Genomic DNA, 21,407 nt, shown 5'->3' on the forward strand with positions numbered 1-21,407 from the left:
AATTTCAGAGAGCCTGACTGTTACCCAGTTTCATCTTATCGGCCTTAACTTTCCAACGTTTTGGTTCATCAAGTGTTACACCGCAAACAGGCCATCCTTTAGTCTAGTCACTGATTTTGGGGCCGGATGATCTAACCTGATGATAACCGGTGCGTCATCAGCATAAAATGTATAGAATTATAGATGGGAAACGATGAATTAAGGGGATGTTTTTCATTGAGGGATTCTGTCATCAGATAGACAACGAGAGCAAACTCATCTTACTTTTCTGGCCCCAAAAATCACCTGCCTGGGCATTCAACTGCTGTGCAGGGGCAGAGGAGTAATGTGGGAGCTATACATAACATGGCCTTACCTCCAAAACATAAACACCTTATCTGCCATCCTTGACCAATCCAGGCCACCTCCCTGCCTTCCTTCCCCTTCCTGCATCTGCGCTCTCTGCTTTCAGTCGAAGCAGCTAGCAGAGAAGCAGCTAGCAGAGAAGCAGATAGCAGAGCTGCCTAAACAGGCACTCAGAGACCTGTCAGCCTGGTCCGCATGGCCTTTATGACATAACAACAGTGGTTACTGTGTTTTGTTATCAACTGTTACAATGTCATAGAGATCAGATTTAGAAACAGAAATAAACAATAGAGGCTGCATGTAGATATTGAAGAGAATAGGGAATAATGAAGAGTCCAACAGGGCTCCACAATTAATTGCTGCCTAGTCAGAGGTGAAAGGAGGCAATGACAGCAGCTGAGCCCAGTTCGATAGGAACCAACTATAGCAGACTAGAACTATGCCCTGAATGGTAATCTTGACCGTGCAGCAGATCAATTCAGCCCACACACCAATGCCACATACTCATGGGCATATTATCAAGCACAGCGTTAAAATTATCGCTGCTTTAGCGGCAGAAAACTGCCGCTAAAGCGGAGATACTGGGCTTGATAATATGCCGCAGAGAATTTCAATAGAAGCCCATGTTCACACCAGAACATGGGCTTCTATTGGAATTCTCAAAGGCATATTATCAAGCCCATTATCGCCGCTTTTACAGCAGTTTTCTGTCGATAAAGCTGCGATTATTTTAACGCCGTTTCTTGATAATATGCCCCTCAGTTCCACTGGTTTGCGCTATTCTTTTTCCTTGTGCCTTCCTTCTCAAGAACTTTGCTGAAAAGCAATTTACTGTTATAATTTGAACTGAAAGATGCAACTCACATCCAAGGGGGAAAACACTAGGGGGCATATCAACAACAACCGGCGATAATTATCGCTAAGCGCACTTAGCGCTAGGATAATTATCACCGGCTAGCGTGGATTTTTATCGCTGATAGCGTGCTATTAGCAACGCTTATCTCAATAGCGATAAAAATCCTCACGCTAAGTGGCTAACGTGAGATTATCGCTGGAAACCCAGCGATAATCTCACGTTAGATTGTTGATAGGGACAGACAAAATTAGCCATGATATCCTCCTTCCATAGGATATCATGGCTAAGTCAGAAAAATACCAGACGTAAAAAAGCAGCGTTAACCGAGGTTAGCGCTGCTTTTTTTGTCTCTAACAGGGTTAGCGATATTCTTGATAATAGGAGAAATGTCGCTTAGCGACATTTCTCCTATTATTTTACTCTGGAACGCCTCCTTTGCATCTCATTAGAGATGCAAGGGGAAGCATAGAGTAAAAGGGTGCTAACATGCCAATTTGCATGTTAGCACCCTCTTGTTGATAGGGTGCTAGTTTTATCTCTGCTTTTTTGGCTTTTAAAGCCAAAAAAGCAGAGATAAAGCCCTTGTTGATATGCCCCCAGGAGAGTTAATAGTATTTCTCATCATTAAGCCAGCCTCAGGGAGACGCAGGATATTCACGCAAATCTATGTCTACCAGTCTTTGTAGACAAAGATTTGCATCACGATCCATGGGTCAATGAACGTGAACACTCATTTACCACCCATGGAATGCCTGCTTGACGCAAAGTAACGCAAAGCAACAAATTGCACTGCCTTGCGTTACCTTTAGTTACAAATCAATGCAAATTGTCAACCTGCATTTCTCACAATTCTGTCACCAACTAAATCAGATGAAAACACGATTCGCACATCCCACCTGAACAAAATGTTCCACTATAAAGAGAGATGAGAAGTCGCATTTAGAGGGACACAATTAATTACATAAAAAACATACATTTAAAGTATAACATGGTGTCCTGTGAAGAGAAACACAGTTTTCTGGCAGTTGCAAGAGACTAGAAATTGCTTGAGTTGCACCTTCTCTGCTTCTTGTAGACACATGGAAAAGCTCATTGACATGTGGGCTCACCAACTACAACTTTTAACACTTTAACATTGGTTCTTGGATACTTGATATATTCACGGCTATTTCATTGATTGAGATTACATTCTCGTGAGTTGTGCGTTGTTGCTCAATGTGTCTGCTAAATAAAAATAATTTTATCAAATGAGATGTTCCACGGTGTTTCTTTTCACCTCTTCCACTGATCTTAATAAGATCTTACTCTGGGCAGAATTTGAAAGGCAGTGTTATTTCACTATTGTTATTTGATCTCAAACTTCACACCACATAAAAGTAAGCATTTCAGCACCGTATCTTATGGTTTATTGTTCAAGCCAACAAAGGTGCATTTTTCTTAATTCTGTTAAATCCCAAAATTGTTGAATGATTTCCAGCCTCGTCACAACTGATTACGGCCAAATATGGGAAAATTTGCACATTTGACATGCAATGTGATTTTTTTCATTTTTTCTAAACTGCTAAATGTGTATATAAAATCTCTGTCTGTGGAAACTAAATGAAAGTGTGTGCTATATCCATTCTCCCATTATTCTGTGATGTTAGAAGGGTAAAAACATTCAATAATATTTGCTGGTGTGATGTGTTATATATTTTTTATAGGGAGATCGAAATGAGGACAACCGTGTAGATGAAGCTCTTGCTGACAGAGATGCAAAGGTAAGTATACGTTGCATATTCTTCTGGTTATTTAAGCAAATGGCTGCTATTCTTAGAGTCAGGTGATAGTATGGAGTGAGTACAGCTATTTTGTTAACTAGCTCCTATTTTGCAATTCTAACAAACATCCCTAACTCGCAGCGATGGAGAACATTTTAAGAAGTAAGGAAGCCTTCGCCTGGCTGAGAAGGGAAAGCCCCAACAGTTGTATTGATCTTCAACAGCACAGTACTAGGCTATGATGGGAATGTGGTGTTCTTATTATGTACACCCAGCCTTAGGCATAGGAGGTTACTTTCAACTCATGCCAGGCTATGAGAAGGCTGATGCTGGAAACAAATGATTCTTGATCGGGGAGCACAGGCCTATTGCCAGTACCCATGGAGGTGAGGCGACTTGACAGCTTGCTCCATGAAAATCCATGCAATTGCCCATTATTGAGATACATAGGGGCAGATTTATGTGGGACTTGCGCCCCTTTTACGCCGCAGTTGCGTCACTTTTGTGACGCAGCGGCGGCGTAAACCCTGCGCCACGTTGCGCCCGATTTACATCGTGACGCATCTATGGAGATGCGTCACGGTGTAAAGCCCTGCGCCACGTGAAACCTGCGTCAGGTTTCATGTGGGCGTTGCGACACAGGGGGGGGCGTTCCATCGCAGGAACGCCCCTGAAAAGTGACTCAGTGAAATCTATAAGATTTCACTGAGTCACTTTCCCAACGCTGATGTGTCAGAACCCTGCGCCTGCTTGAAGCAGGCGTAAGGCTTGATGCACCATGTTAGGGATAGGGTAGGTTGGAACAGTGCTGGAGTTGCATCGCGCTTGCGACACGACTTCAGCACTGCGCCAACCTTACGCCGGCAGATACGTCACGCATCTGCTTGTCCTTGCGCCACGATGCACCGCATTGTAAATGCGGCGCATCTGCGGTGGCGCAAGGGCAAACTTGCATGACGCATCTTCCCTGGCGCATCCATGCTGATTTACAGGGATGCGGTACAAAAGGGGGTGGAGATGGACGGAGCATCAGAACCAATCAAACACTCACACCCAGTCAACAGATCTGGGTTTGATCCATCACCGTTCTTTAGCCCACTCTGCCACCCCAGTTCAGACATGGCCATATGCAAATCAGTCCAGCCCGAACTGCCAAGCCATGCCTTCCCTGGACCGGGAACAAGCTTCCTAGGACCGGTTTCTGGCATTTCAGCCGTCTTCAGCCAGGCTTGCTTGAATCCAGTGGCAAAGTGAGCAAGGGACTCACGTCTGAGCATACCCTGCCAACTTATGGCGAACAAAGCGGTACAAAAGGGGGTGGCGATGGACGGAGCATCAGAACCAATCAAACACTCACACCCAGTCAACAGATCTGGGTTTGATCCATCACCGTTCTTTAGCCCACTCTGCCACCCCAGTTCAGATTTACAGGGATGCGCCAGGGAACATAAATCTGCCCCATAGTTCCCCCAGGTGGGAATATTGAGCACTGAGTGACGTGTTGTGTGTATAGGAAATTGAGTGTAGGTTGTTTGGTGTGTGTTGCATGGAAGACTTTCAGAGTGCCTACATAACATGATGGCTCTTGTTTGGGTTGTCTTGATCCATTCCTGGTGAAGTATCAATCTACATGCAGCTGGTAAGCAAGCCTCTAGTGATTATTTATGGCCCGCACATTGAAAACTTTGAATGGGGCCGGCAGATTTAAGATTTGGATGTGCTTTTGCAACACACTCTGTGTGTGGACAAAGCTCTGGCATGAGGAGTCACCCTGCAATGATCTTTGTCTGTGAAACAAGAATGAAAATATATCTGCTCTCTTCCAGAGAACTGCACCAGTTTGTATATCCACTGCTAAACTGACGATAGCCGTGTTAGCTGGTCGAATATACTGTGAGAGCTGGCATACTGGAACTCTAAAACGTTCACTTTGGATATTTGGTGGGATCATTGTTCTTTTTGAATACTGTAGTTTGAATTACTTGAATTTACGTACACGTTTACTGAGTCTCAACAATCAACCTTTCTCTAGGGTAGCTGTGAAACTGAGCTATATATAGGACATATGGATCCTAGCCCACTTGATATATTTTGGAATTCTCCATTGCACTTTTCCCTCAATGAGCAGCTGCAATAAACACATGCCATAACAAGCCAGAGACTTCACAGAGTCTGCCTTGAGATCCTTGTACAGTAGACTGACTACATGGTCTATATTAATTGACTTTTAGTGTTACTATGATGCAACCACTATAATTGTCCATGTGAGTGTATCGCAGCCATAGTAGATAGTAGAATAATCGTTAGTTTTTTACTGTTAATATTTCATACTGCCCCACCATTCTATCTATAAATAAAACAACTGGGAGCTTATTGAGAGATTGGTCCAGCACCTTTATAGCCAGAAATGTAGCATACATTTACCCATGCCATGATAACTGGAAAACCTTCCAATTTTAAATTATTATGAAATGTGTGTGGATATTTCTCCAGCAAAATGAGACTCTCCACTTTGCCCACTTTGAGGAAAATCCCTCTGATTCATATCAACCAGTGCCCATTCATGCTCAAGAATGTCAGCCACCAATGGTGGACAGTGGCAATGCATTTAGTGTGACCTCAACTCTCTTAGTGTGACCTCGACACTCCAGGACATTATGAACACTGTCTCGAGTCCAGGACCCCTGACTTCAAAATTCTTGTTTTCAGGTGTGTTTATCTAGTTAGTAGAACAGTTAAGGAAAGAGAATGTATGTCCATAACCGGAAAGAGTGTAAAGAGCTGGAATTAGGTGATCATCTAAAAGTACATTGGAGGTGAGTGTGTATTGCCAGAGCTCATCTAGCTCTAAAAGTCAGGAATGTACATTATATTGTGTTACTTACACAAAACCTACTTTTTAGGGTAAGTTTGTTACCCTCTCTCATGTGAACTGTCACAATGGCAACTCTTCCTGACATGCTTGCATGCTAGGTTTGTTGCCTGATCCATCACAAAGTTTAGCATAGTTGGCTCTGAACTTTCATTGAACATTTGAGAGAAACCTCCACTTGGTAGCATTTCTACCAGCTTATGCACATTAAAATGAGTGGCTATACCTTGTGCTACTTTATGGAAAAAGCTGCTTCACTACTATCATTTAAATATGTCGGCTATTATGAGCAATACAGCTTTAAGTGAACATTGAGGAGCACGTTTAGCAAGACTTTTCATTGGTGTAAATACAGGCAAATTGAGGCAAACCGACACAAAGTCTGGAGAAGTGAATTACTTTCCAGTTAAATAGTTTTTGCAAAAGAAGGCCGTCTTAAAAGTAGCAGACAGTGTTTTCTCCTGCTATGTGTTAAATTGTATCCCAAGTGTGACCCATGGGTGGTACAAGGACGTTATCACACTACCCTCTCTGGTTTCTAATGCACGGTTCTTTCTACTAAAATGTCTAGACAGGCCTTTGCACCAGAAATAATGACACCTTGAAGAGGCTGTAAAATGGAGAAATAATGATATTTCTCCCAACCTTTTGCACATTGCATGTGCCATGTGCTGCATTGTACAACACACATATAATGTGTGAAAAGTTTTCAAGGTAGTCTAAGCATAGTGTTGTGGAACACTTGCAGTACAATACCTGGGCGAGTCATCACGCACACTCCTTTGCACTGTGATGCGAAGGTGTGTTCTTGTCATTAGGCAGCCACTTTGCAGTCAGTTTGTGTGCCTCATCAAGGGAAGAGCGCAGCATCACCACATCTTAGTAGAATATGGGTCAGATGCACATACATTAGGAAGAGCAATTTCTGTGAGTCACAATTAGGAAATTGCTATTCCTAATGTATGAAACTTTTATTTTATTTGGTGTGAGTCAACCGTTCCAGCATTCTCTTGAAAATACAAGTCGGTGCCCTCCCGAAGTTTATCTCTCAGCCTTGGATCCCTCAATCACCATGAATCTATCTTCGGCAACACCCCCTTAATAATGTGTGGACCCTGAAGAGTAATCCCCACCGGGGAATGATCGGAGACTCCCCTAGCCATATGCAAAGGTGCAAGAAATTCTACGACTCTATCGCTCTGTGTGAATAAGTAATCAATCTAAGAGAACGAGCCATGGCACACTGAATAGTATGTGTACTGTTGCTATTGGGGATTCCGCGTTCACCAAATGTCTACCAACCCCATAGCAGTTAGGAAGCCAAAGAGGAGCCTCCGTTGGTATATTGGAGCGATCCAACTCCGGGTCCAGAACTACATTTACGTCCCCCCCCTGCCAGGAGAGTGCCCACTGGGAGCCCTATGAGAATTTTACTAATCACTGGGAAGACTCACTTCAGAAGCCTCAGGGGCACATAGAACAAGCAGAAGTTGATACTTCTTCCCTCCCACCTCCCTGCTACAGCGACGCAGCAGCCAGCTTCATCGGCCCATACCCCTTCTATGATGAGCAGGCACGCGGTCCTCATTAATGTCCCTACTCCCCTGGAGTCCGAGGTATACCCTGAATGCACCAACAGCTTATAACCAAAGTGATCCAATGCCTTATATTTGTTGCCTCTGAGGTGTGTCTCCTGCATCATTACAACATCCAGGACGTGTCTCCTAATATGCTGTAGGACAAGCGTTTTGCATTGTGGGTTAGCTAATGCTTTGACCATAATCCCTGATGCCTTTCACGAGCCCCACCCTCCAGTTCTCCACCACTCGTGCATGTACTGTGCATTCCTTTTGGTCTAGAGCTAAAAACATCAAAACAGATAACACAATCAAACAATACCCCAACCCCCCCTCCCTTTAGGTCCAATACTTATACCCATTTTGGCCTTTGTAGTAGGCATTCTTCAAAGGATTGTATTTGTAATGCACAAGTTCTTGTACTGTCTGATCTTGGCTCCAGACACACTCCGAGGGGGTTGGAGACAGAATGGCGGGAGGCCAGACACAGCCCTATTCCGGTGTATTTGACAACTCCTCCCACCACTCTAGCTCAGGAAGGCCCATCAGCCTTGTGATGGGCCATCGCGATATGCAGGGCATACCTCAACTCCATTTGTGTGACTGTCCAGAGTGAATGCACGAACAGTCCCCTGTCAATCTAAACCAGACATTGATTCCACAGGCAAGCAGAGGCACAGGATGGTTAAACAAGAAAATGTTCACTTTCTAAAAGTATCATTTTCAAACACATAATAGAAAAAACGTCTTTACTAAAATAGGTCTTTTAAAATTCTGAGCTCAGAGAGCCAAAACTCCAAATCTCTAGGTTTCCCGACTTGAAAGTTACACTTGTAAAAATGTTACAAGGGCACTCCAGTGATAGTCTGTGGGATAGCTAGACCTTGCAATAGTGAAAAACAAAATTTGCAGTATTTCACTATCAGGACATGCAAAACACACCAGTACATGTTGTACCTTTCACATACACTGCACCATGGGGGTATCTTGGGCCTAACGTAGGTGTGGCTTACATATAGTAAAAAGAGAGGTTAGGCCCTGGCAAGCGGGTGCACCTGTCAGGACGACATAGCAGTTTGAAACTGTACTGCAATGGCAGGTTCAAGACAGGTTTGTTGTGAATAAACATATAGGAAACTATACTAAATATGGTAGACTAATTAATGAATAAAAGTGCATTTAATAGTCACCATGACCAGAAATGACCCAAGAAGTACAGTTCTGTATTTTAATTTATTAATGCAAATCTACACTCTTGTGCATATATATACAATTTTTCCATAATCTTTTCTCATCCCCTTATCTATGGATATATATCCTTTTCATTAAATCATTTTTGTCACATCAGTTGAGAATATATTTACACATTTATGGTTCTTTACATATCATGTATCCATACATTCGAAATTGATAATCGACATAGGGAGGAAAACAAGAAAAACAAAAATCAATGACACTATGTCAGTCCACTTTGGTCAAATGGTCACAGTATATTTGATCTAATTCTTAGAACATGGCTAAACTTAATCATACTATGCGCGTTTCGGCGTTCTGCCTTCATCAGGTAGCCATGATGTCTTAATTCCTAAAACATAATAGAAAAAAACAACCTATATTATTTATATACATTCAAAAATATCAAATGACTGAAATGCACAAAGTTAAAAATAAAAAATAAAAATGTCTACTCTCTGTACATTATTTACAAATATACATATTTCATCTCCAAATAAGTTGTCATATCACAGAATACTATGAGCACTAATATATAACTCATACAAAAGAACAAAATAGAATGTTATGAGTGGACAATATAAGGGCTAATGTTCATATATCATCCATAGTACGAAAAATCTTGTATATGGAACCTGACTAGAAAGCTGCAGTATATTAACAGAAAGAATACAGTGAAAGCTGGAGGGTGGCCATGTACCTTATCAAGAACAACCTCGTATCGAATTGTTTGACAGGTCAAATTGTCCACGGTTTCTGGCGAGACGTGGAGCGAGGAAAAGTCAACAACTGCTGGGTGTCCAACGAATCCCAAAACAGATCTAAATTAGGGAAACAAGTTTGTTTTAAAATACGTAGTTTGTCTAGAGTACTTCTATTTTGGATTTGAGCCATTGTTATGAAAGCTTTTAAAGACACTTACTCTTTACGGGTAACCCGTTTGTAAAACTTGACAAGTTTGTGTACTTAGATGACTGGAAGCGCCCTAGGTATATGTTAAGCGTGGCGTAAAAATCTGAGAAGACATAATAAATATCGACATATCAGTGCTATTGATACCATCAAATATAGCATCCAATGTCTGCTTATATGCGAAATCAGTAGCGTAAGTTTCAAGACATAACCATATGCCAAGTTAAAAGATGATCGTAATGAATAATCTGGTTTGAAGCATATTCGTACCAAATTGGTCCATCCTAATCGTATTAGTCATCTAATATACTGGTAACCAACAGTTCCTTGTTTTTTCAATGAACATACCTGATATGGAACGCTTAGTAGACTAGATAAGGTGTTCGTAGAATAATGAATTCGGGGACGCTGTTGTGATGAAGTACCGTTCCGCTACACGTATTTACCAACCGTCCATAGCGCTGGTTTTGAATTCACACGCCCCCGTGAACAAAGTTAAAAAGGGATTTTGGTGCCAATACTGATATATATCTGTGAGCAGCCATGATTGGCTCTAAGGATAAACGCATACTCCGCCCAATGTCAGAACGTCAAATGACGTGAACTAAATGAAAATGCAGCAAAATAAAAGATATAGCGGAAACATGGACGCCATCTTGTGAAGGTTACGTATATGCGATTTAGAAGCCCAATAAATCGATATTCACAGTTTGTTTTTCCATCTCCCTGGTCATTCTTTTATTGATATGAGAGAATTCATGTCAGAAGTTACCACGGACCTTAGTACAAATCCAATTGGTAATAAACTTAATGTGCTGTCTACTTCAACTGTACAGTTACAGATGACTGAAAAGCAAGAATGATTGAAAGTTTTATGCTCAATCAGAAAACCGATTTACGTTCATGTAACCGAACTCACTAAGCAGGTATGTGTCATAGCGAGTAGATAATATGATTTTATTGATAGGTAGTGCAGTCGACCAAAAGGCTCAGTTTCGCGAAACGTATTGGAGAATACCGTGGTAATAACCCTTTCTCAAGTCGATGTGACTGATATGGGGAACTTGATTGAATGGGGCATGAATTGTCACATTATAAAAGTTCAATAAAAAGAGAAGAGGATATGTCGTATAGATCCTATTAAAAAGTGTTTTAGCATAATCAAATAGCCTATTAAATGGGCTGATTACATGTGAATTAGTTGACATATCCAACCACGTTAAGATATACAATTTCTAAAGAAAGACTACATTGCAAGATACACAACACGAGATCCTGATGAGGTAAAAGATGATAAAACACCTCACAATGTTGACCCATCTTGATTGAGATAAAAATCATTGGTTGGTATATCGGATTGCTGGACTCCAAGGAATTTCATTATTCAAACCTCTTTTATAGGTGTCCAAAGAAAATATCCAGAACACCTCCCTCCGTTTTCGAATCTCTGTCCCTTTAGAGCCATTGGTGTGAATTTTTTCCAAGATCAAACATTTTATATCTTCTGCAGTGTGATTAAGGTCAACATAATGTTGTACCAAAGGGGCTTGCAATTTTTTAGTCCTAATGGCGGACCTGTGTTCAGTAAGACGCGTCACCATAGATCGCGACGTCTCTCCTGTTACAAGGGTACATTATTGCATAAACAATGTTTGCTGTTTTGCAATTGGTCAGGCTTTGCAGGTCTCCATTTACCCCATTAATGGAGTACTGTTTTGCTTCTATGACAAATTTGCAGGCAATGCATGCCATGCATTTAAAGTTGCCTTTCAAGATGGACAGTCCACTAAAAGTGGTCTGTGTTGTCCTAGCTGGGGCCTTCATCATACGGGACCGTGTGATCAAATCTTTTAAATTCTTGTTCTTACGATATGCAAACATTGGTTTTGCTATGTGTTCAGATCTATCTCTTGTGGCATTCAAAATATGCCAGTTGGAATTGACAATGTGACGTATAGTGTCATTCATAGTCGAGTGACGAGTAATGCATACTAAACGATCTTGTTGTTTAGGATTGTTTACTACAAGTAAGTGTTGACGGTCATAATATCGTGCTCTTTTATAAGAGTCACGTATTAATCTTTTAGGATAACGCCTGGCAATGAATTTTGCTTTCATGACAAGAGCCTGTTTGTCATAATCAATCAAATCGGTACAGTTCCTGCGAAGGCGTAGGAACTGTCCAAACGGAATGGTAGTTTTTTGTGCCCTTGGGTGGTAACTCGTGAAATGTAGCAATGTATTACAAGCCGTTGGTTTCGTGAAGAGGTCAACAGTCAGTTTATGTTCATTGGCTTTAATAGTTACATCCAAAAATTCTACACTGTGCTTATCGCTAGTTGATACAAAACGAATATTCGTATCACATAGATTAAGCCATGAGACAAAATCTGCAAGATCTTCTTCAGTTCCATTTCAGATAAAAAAGACGTTGTCTATAAATCTAGACCAGCTCGTAATGGATTCACTGAATGGTGCAACATCGTTATGGATATACTTATGTTCATAATGTGCCATGAAAATATTTGCCACTGTTGGGGCACAGGACGCCCCCATACTGACTCCCTTGGTCTGTTGGAAGAGTGAACCATTAAATTCAAAAGTATTCTCCTGCAAGAAAATATTCAAGCAAGCCAAAATAAAATGGCTAGGGCAGTCTATGTTAAATGTTTCAACCTGAGAGACAGATTGGTTCATACACGCCCCCAGGTGGGCCTCACCAGGCCAGTGGGGACATTATGGGATCTACCGCCAGTTACCGGACACCATCCATGCGGGGGATGTTCCATTTGCCCACAATCCACTCACACCACAACAATTGACATAGGATCGAACAGTCCATGGATCCAAACCCAGTTTACTAATTGCAATAGTAGTAATGTAATTTATCTACTCACGTGCCCGTGTCACACCCGATATGTGGGAATGACAACCCGGAAAGTGAGGGCACGGATGCTTGAACACAAAAGCACGTTCAGGTGCAAAAAACTTACAACTAGGCTCACTAGACACTTTGTGGAGGCTAATCATGCCACAGAAGATTTCCAGTGGACAGTACTAGAAAAACCGATTATACCTCCGCACACGAGTGATATTTCCAGATACCTGTTTATTAAAGAACAAAAATGGGTACACAAGCTGCAGAGTGACACTCTAGGTCTAAATGACGATATACCCTGGACCAATTTGTAGATAATTAGTATGCAATTCGATTTAGGTGTTTATTCAGGAACATAACCAGAAAGGGTTCCCTCCATGATCGAACCTGTTGCTGTCCAGTGTTATTATACACTATCCTAGTTGATTGCTTCGGCACGATATACTGATAAGTTCCGGCCACTATAAACAGACCGCTCCATGATTGTCAACTGGAGGTGCCATTAAATTACACTGATAAGCTTTTCATTCCTAGTAAAACCATCTTTTGGGAGCGTGCGCGATCGCTGTACGGTCTGCCACGGTGTCTAGCACACACATTATGGTCCGTGTGCAGGCGCACCTCGATGGGGATGTTGGTCCTGCCCCTCCCATGTTAGTGTCGAGGTTTCGGACTTTTGAGTTGGAGGGACGCATTGTACGTGTGCTAATTTGGACTAGGTTAAGGAATAACGATAAACATCAGCCTTTATCAGCCTAATGGTAATGTGGCACGTGACTTGATCCATCTGACTAAGATTTCCATTAAAACTACAACTCTACTCTGTATGACATCATCTTGTAGTTCCTTTGATTTGGGCAGATAACTGGCGAGTGCGCGACTATATATATGTGGCCGTCAGACTACCCCAATGGATTATCTTTGCTCTACGATATTGAGCATTGTAGATATTACTTTATACCGAACCAACATATACCGGTTTGTTGGAGACTCTGTTGGAGACTTTGTGAGTTTTACAACTTTTTTTACACACTGTGATACCGTTTAAACTACACGTTCCATGCAGGATGACGTCATCCTGTAGTTCTAAGCAGATGCCGCGTGTACGCAGCGGCGGGCGACCTCAATGGGCGTGGCTTTTACTGCTGACTGCTTTCAGCTGAGGTAGACGGCATGATTTAAGCTCACGTTCCGGGACCGTCGCTGCCTCCCATCCAGCTCGATTAGCCCTGGGGCAACGACGGATAGGTAAGCGCTACTTTCCTTGCGAGATTGTACATAAGAGTGTATTTATGCTCTTTTCGAGTCTAACCGATGCGTTCTTGGCCCAGCATCGAGAACACACACTGCCTTTTTTTGTGTTCACATTGCTTAATCATAGATAGAGCGAGTCGGCTGAGACCTAAGCTTGCTGGGACCATAGCCTCGACATAGAGTTTGTTTAAATGAGTGATGAGAGCCTGGCAGGCTGTATTGTTTTTTAGGGGGATCGGACTCGAGTGAGAGTCTAGCATTTTTCACTCTGAGCGTTAAGCTAGAATTACAGCGGGGCATACTAGTAGATTCCTCGTAATGAAAGAAATAAAATAAATCAAAAAATAATTTTTAGAAAAAAAGAATTACAAAACAATGATAAAAAAACATTTAACAAATAACAGAAACTTAAAAAGCTAAAACTTAGCAAATCTATTGTTTTCGCTTTTTCCTTTGTCTCCCACGATATAGAGCGGGGCCCCCTACACCCGAGCGAGGTTCCAGGGTAGGTGAGGTACAATCCCAGATTACGTGGGGTAAGCAATTTATATATGCTTTGTATTAATGCAAAGACAGATTCTTGCCTTATTGACAGCATTTTTTGGTGTGTGTGCTTGGGCTTTGTGCAATAATTGGTTTATTTTTTAGGTGATGACTACACCTTGCCATCTAGAGGATTTAGATTGTTCCAGGTTGTATTATCTTCAATCTTATTTAACCCCATACATGGTAGATATGTGTGGTCACTTTCACGCTTAGAAGTGTATTTTTGCAGTAGCATGTTTTAGTGCAACATAGGTCCTGACGAAAGCCGTGGGCAGCAAAACCCGGATGGCTGAAACATGTTGACCTTTACATAGCAGTCACCTGCTAGTACTGCTATAACCTTGTTACACCCTTTTAATCAAGGTGTGCAGAGTACTTGGAATATTAAGGTTTATCCTCTCTACACAACCTTTTTTAGCTTTCCCCGTTTCCTTTTCTTTGCACTGCACATTACAGGATTATTAACCTTGTTCATCATTATTTTCTACACCTGGTGTTTCGCTGGTTAACACTAACCAGTCCGATTGAGCAATAGAGCTTCAAACTAGCGAGGCAGTCCCCATGATCAAGGGACATACCTCTGCCAATAGTTGGATCACCAGATGATATTAATTGATCATGAGAGCTACTTTTCTCTCACTATTTGCTCTGTCCTTCGAGTAAGATTGATGGTAATCCATGCTCTGCTCTTGGCTAGTTTTGGTTTGTTGCACTTTGGTTCAGTTTCTCTCATCATTTTTTTACTGTCTATCATTAGACCCCCAGTTCTTGTTTTGTGTGTATAGTTTAGCAATAGGGGATTGGAACTTGGGCAGGTCTATAAATACTTCTTTCCCTTAGACCCTATTTTCTCACTAGGATTATAAATGTTTCAATGAACTAACCAACGGCTTCCAATGCAGCTGATTGAGGGATGTTACTGTACAAGGCCTCTATGTCCATAGTGACCAAGATTTCTGTTGCATCATGAAAGGATAGCTGTTCTATTTTATTAATGATGTCTGTGGTGTCCCTTATATATGATTTTATTTTAGGGACATGCGGTCGTAACATAGCATCTACGTACTTGGACAATGTTACTGTGGCTGAACCAATAGTAGTTACAATTGGTCTATAGGGCGGATTGGTGGTATTCCTATGAATTTTAGGAATCCCATATATCGAAGCCATTCTAGGTTTAGTAACATTCAGGTATTGCCACTCTTTGTCGCATATAAGACACTCTTCTAAGGCTTTCTTGGTCATTTCTGCAATCATCCTCGATACCCTCTTTGTGGGATCTGATTGTATGGGGGTGTAATGATCTGTATTGGAGAGCATTAGTTGCATATTAGCAACATATTGATCGGTTTCCATAAGCACAATACCTCCCCCCTTGTCACATCCATTAACAGTAATATCTTTGTTGTTTATCAAGTTATGTAGGGCTTTATGTTCCTCTCGAGTAAGATTGTAATTGGGTGCAGGAATAAATTTTAAGGCAGTGGTTAATTTATTAAACACCACATGCTCAAAGATAGCAATTTCCGGTCCTACTTGTTCAAGAGTGGGGACAAACGTAGATGGAGGTGTTAAACCCGATCTATTTAGAGTCTGTGATTCTTGATTTATGTGTCCTTCAAAGAAGGCACGAAGTCTGATTTTGCGAAAGAAGGATACCAAATCTTGGAAAAGTTCAAACCTGTTTGCTTTGGTGTGTGGAACGAAGGAAAGACCCTTAGTTAGTAAAGATTCTGTCTGACAGTCAGTCTCATGTGAACTAAGATTGAAGATGGTTTACTCGCGCAGTATTGGGCATGTCTCGTAACCAGAACTTGAGGGTCGTCTTGGTAGAAAGTCTGTCCCTGTGGGTAATTGTGTGATTGTTGATAATTTCCCCGTTGATGTCGTTGGTATCTGTGGCGCCATCTGGTTCTCTGCGTCCCTCGTCTGGTTAAAAAACCAGGACGTTCACTTCTGTTATTACCTGGCATCTGACGCCCAGGAGTATGCGCTTGATATTGATTGTAACTATCCCCTTCGGAATCTGACGTATCAGAGAAAGTAACAACTTTCTTTGCGAATCTATCCGATGGAGGTTGATATTGGGCCTCTTGAATGGGTTGTTGTTGATAAAAGTTATCGGCCAGATATGGATAAGTTTTCTCTTGACTAGTGTACCTTACATCTTTTTTAAGTTTATCTGTTTTGCGTTTCATCAAATACTCATGATAAGAGGACATCTCCATTTCTACCTCTTCTAACTTCTTTTTCGCTTCCTCGATCACTTGACTGCTCTTTATCTTATTTTCTAATTCCTGTATCTCATTTGCCAATGCTTGGACCATCTCCTTGGACGTCTCCACGATAACTCTTAGTCCTTGCGGGATAACTCCTGCTTTCAAGTATTCCAGCATGAAGTGTCCATGCAGTTCAATTCGTTTTACTTTTTTCTTTAGGGATGTTAATTTATTGAGGTCTTCATTGCCTATGATGTTAGTGGTATGGATCATATTGCTACTAAGGGATGAATCTCCCAGTAATGAGGCAAGATCCTCATCAGTGAAACAAAATGTTTGGAATTTATCCATGGCAGACTCGAGGGCTTGAATTTCCTCACAATTGGTGACAGGAAAATAGAAAAACTAGTCCTAGTGTGCAAAGAAAAAGGGGTGAGAGTGGCCCACTTATTTGGATGACCTATCTAATGGTGTATTTAGTGAGGGACACAAAGACACATGTTTAACAGTGCCCCTAAGTGATCTAAAGTTCAAAGAAATACAGTTTGATAGGACAACAGTGTAATCCTACTATGGAGATAATGTAAAGGCCCTCGAAAAGAAAATACAATACAACAGAAATACAATATTGTGAACCTATAACTTACTAAATCACTGGAGATTGCAATCAAAAATATATATGATTGACAATATGAAGTATGTATGACTAACAAAAAATCACCCCACATGGACCTGCCATGGAGAAAAACATAATGTAATATAACAGGGGTACCCCTAATGAAGTTTCCTATATCAGGGTTTACAAAAACTCGTTGTGAATAAACATATAGGAAACTATACTAAATATGGTAGACTAATTAATGAATAAAAGTGCATTCAATAGTCACCATGACCAGAAATGACCCAAGAAGTACAGTTCTGTATTTTCATTTATTAATGCAAATCTACACTCTTGTGCATATATATACTATTTTTCCATAATCTTTTCTCATCCCCTTATCTATGGATATATATCCTTTTCATTAAATCATTTTTGTCACATCAGTTGTGCATATATTTACACATTTATGGTTCTTTACATATCATGTATCCAAACATTCGAAATTGATAATCGACATAGGGAGGAAAATAAGAAAAACAAAAATCAATGACACTATGTCTGTCAAATTTGGTCAAATGGTCACAGTATATTTGATCTAATTCTTAGAACATGGCTAAACTTAATCATACTACGCGCGTTTCGGCGTTCTGCCTTCATCAGGTAGCCATGATGTCTTAATTCCTAAAACATAATAGAAAAAAACAACCTATAATATTTATATACATTCAAAAATATCAAATGACTGAAATGCACAAAGTTAAAAATAAAAAATAAAAATGTCTACTCTCTGTACACTATTTACAAATATATATATTTCATCTCCAAATAAGTTGTCATATCACAGAATACTATGAGCACTAATATATAGCTCATACAAAAGAACACAATAGAATGTTATGAGTGGATAATATAAGGGCTAATGTTCATATATCATCCATAGTACGAAAAATCTTGTATATGGAACCTGACTAGAAAGTTGCAGTATATTAACAGAAAGAATACAGTGAAAGCTGGAGGGTGGCCATGTACCTTATCAAGAACAACCTCGTATCAAATTGTTTGAGAGGGCAATTCGTCCACGGTTTCTGGCGAGACGTGGAGCGAGGAAAAGTCAACAACTGCTGGGTGTCCAACGAATCCCAAAACAGATCTAAATTAGGGAAACAAGCTTGTTTTAAAATACGTAGTTTGTCTAGAGTACTTCTATTTTGGATTTGAGCCATTGTTATGAAAGCTTTTAAAGACACTTAATCTTTACGGGTAACCCGTTTGAAAAACTTGACAAGCTTGTGTACTTAGATGACTGGAAGCGCCCTAGGTATATGTTAAGCGTGGCGTGAAAAAAGACATAATAAATATCGACATATCAGTGCTATTGATACCATCAAATATAGCATCCAATGTCTGCTTATATGCAAAATCAGTAGCGTAAGTTTCAAGACATAGCCATACGCCAAGTTAAAAGATGATCGTAATGAATAATCTAGTTTCAAGCATATTCATACCAAATTGGTCCATCCTAATCGTATTAGTCATCTAATATACTGGTAACCAACGGTTCCTTGTTTTTTCGATGAACATACCTGATATGGAACGCTTAGTAGACTAGATAAGGTGTTCGTAGAATAATGAATTCGGGGACGCTGTTGTGATGAAGTCCCGTTCCGCTACACGTATTTACCAACCGTCCATAGCGCTGCTTTTGAATTCACACGCCCCCGTGAACAAAGTTAAAACGGGATTTTGGCGCCAATACTGATATATATCCGTGAGCAGCCATGATGTGTGCTAAATGAAAATGCAGCAAAATAAAAGATATAGCGGAAACATGGACGCCATCTTGTAAAGGTTACGTATATGCTATTCCGAAACCCAATAAATCGATATTCACAGTTTGTTTTTCCATCTCCCTGGTCATTCTTTTATTGAGATGAGAGACCTTAGTACAAATCCAATTGGTAATAAACTTAATGCGCTCTCTACTTCAACTGTACAGTTACAGATGACTGAAAAGCAAGAATGATTGAAAGTTTTATGCTCAATCAGAAAACCGATTTACGTTCATGTAACCAAACTCACTAAGCAGGTATGTGTCATAGTGAGTAGATAATATGATTTTATTGATAGGTAGTGCAGTCGACCAAAAGGCTCAGTATCGCGAAACGTATTGGAGAATACCGTGGTAATAACCCTTTCTCAAGTCGATGTGACTGATATGGGGAACTTGATTGAATGGGGCATGAATTGTCACATTATAAAAGTTCAATAAAAGGAGAAGAGGATATGTCATATAGATCCTATTAAAAAGTGTTTTAGCATAATCAAATAGCCTATTAAATGGGCTGATTACATGTGAATTAGTTGACATATACAACCACGTTAAGATATACAATTTCTAAAGAAAGACTACATTGCAAGATGCACAACACGAGATCCTGATGAGGTAAAAGATGATAAAACACCTCACAATGTTGACCCATCTTGATTGAGTTAAAGATCATTGGTTGTTATATCGGATTGCTTGACTCCAAGGAATTTCATTATTCAAACCTCTTTTACAGGTGTCCAAAGAAAATATCCAGACCACCTCCCTCCGTTTTCGAATCTCTGTCCCTTTAGAGCCATTGGTGTGAATTCTTTCCAAGATTAACCATTTTATATCTTCTGCAGTGTGATTAAGGTCAACATAATGTTGTACCAAAGGGGCTTGCAATTTTTTAGTCCTAATGGCGGGCCTGTGTTCAGTAAGACGCGTCACCATAGATCGCAACGTCTCTCCTACGTAGGCTTTGTTACAAGGGCACATTATTGCATAAACAATGTTTGCTGTTTTGCAATTGGTCAAGCTTTGCAGGTCTCCATTTACCCCATTAATGGAGTACTGTTTTGCTTCTATGACAAATTTGCAGGTTCAAGACAGGTTTACAGCACTACTCATGTGGGTAGCAGAACAAGTGATGCAGGCCCACTAGTAGTAGCATTTGATTTACAGGCCTGGGCACAATTAGTGCACTCTACTTGGGACTTACCAGTAAATCAGATGTGCCTATCACAATTTACACAAGGAACACTTTAGCACTGATCAGCGGTGGTAAAGTGCCCACAGTACATAAACCAGGAAAAACGAAGTCCAGCACAACATCAAAATTACAGGAGCTAGAAGCAAAACGACATGAGAAACCACACCAAGAATGGCAGATCTAACACCCCTTTTCCATAATATTTCAAAAATAAAAATGAAATGCTTTAAACTAATTTTTTAAGAGATGGCAGTGGTCCACGGCATTTTCTAAGAGGAATGGTTACCACTGTCGTTCAGTAGTTGGTAAAAAATTAATGTTTTGGGTCTGTAATTCGTTTGCAAAATGTTAATTACCTACCTCTGTGAATCGATATTTGGTAGGGATTACCTAAAAATATTTATTTTGCAGTCGCAAACAGCCTGATTGTGTGAATCAAGCTGTTTGGGATCTCAAAAAACGTTTGTACATCTGGCTCATGGTTCTGTGATGCTCTCTCACCTTATTTTCTGGTACCCTGTATTGTTCAATACACAATTCCTTTTGTCATCAACTAACTGAGTTTCAAACCCCCGAGGGATATGGGTTTTAAATCCCACCACCTCCTGTAGCAAGCTTGCTCTGCTCGAATTGTGGAGTACGCAAACACTTAGCTGTGCAAGGGTAGTTACAAAAAATCAGCACATTGTTGTCAACAGTTAGTAAGGGGCAATTCATAGTTTTTCTCCAGTTGCAAAATATATTGTTAACATGTTCTAGATTCACTTCTCAAATCATGATGGTGTTCCTACCATGTCTCCAGGGATTGTGTTGCCTGAAGTCATCATCTTCTGCTTAATTTGATTATGGAGTAGAAAATGGTGTATGGGGAGGATTAAGTTGTACTTCCTCATTCTTCGTTTCTTGCTTACCTTGCACACTATGTTCACTGGGTACAGTGAAGCAGGTGAGGGAAACACGAGATTAGGGCTCAGGATGCAAACACCAATGTAACATCATTATAGGTGCCAGACAGGGTATCTAACACTGGTTAGAGGGGTACAGCAGGTGTCAATATGAGAGGTGGAGAATAACACCTGTTAGTCCATGCTTAGGGGTGCAAGGTTGTACACTGAAACTGATGACTTAAGTACAGAGTGCTAAAGAGTTTCTGACCCAAATTGGGTGGGATAGTGTGCTTTTGGGCAGGCAGTAATGAATAGAATTGTATGCATATGAGGTCGTCAAGACAGGGCACCGAAACGAAAAGTGCCTAGTGATACCAGTTCCTCTGCTGTTCTGAGTGAGCCCTCAGTTTGCTTAAACAAGGAAAGCTGTTTTTTTGCATTGCTAGC

General features: G+C 40.7%; 1 protein-coding gene across 2 annotated transcripts in view; it reads left to right on the plus strand.

Moving 5' to 3' along the window:
- The window catches only part of LOC146866039 (annexin A1-like), a 253,724-nt gene that overhangs the window by 113,097 nt on the left and 119,220 nt on the right, over positions 1–21,407 (plus strand). For both annotated transcript variants that reach the window (XM_085633058.1, XM_085633057.1), the window contains one exon: positions 2,905–2,961. In XM_085633058.1, the coding sequence (XP_085489184.1) occupies positions 2,905–2,961 (57 nt within the window). The remainder of the gene's footprint in view (positions 1–2,904; positions 2,962–21,407) is intronic.

The sequence above is a fragment of the Triturus cristatus genome, chromosome 2_1, assembly GCF_964204655.1.
Source record: "Triturus cristatus chromosome 2_1, aTriCri1.1, whole genome shotgun sequence".
NCBI lineage: Eukaryota > Metazoa > Chordata > Amphibia > Caudata > Salamandridae > Triturus > Triturus cristatus.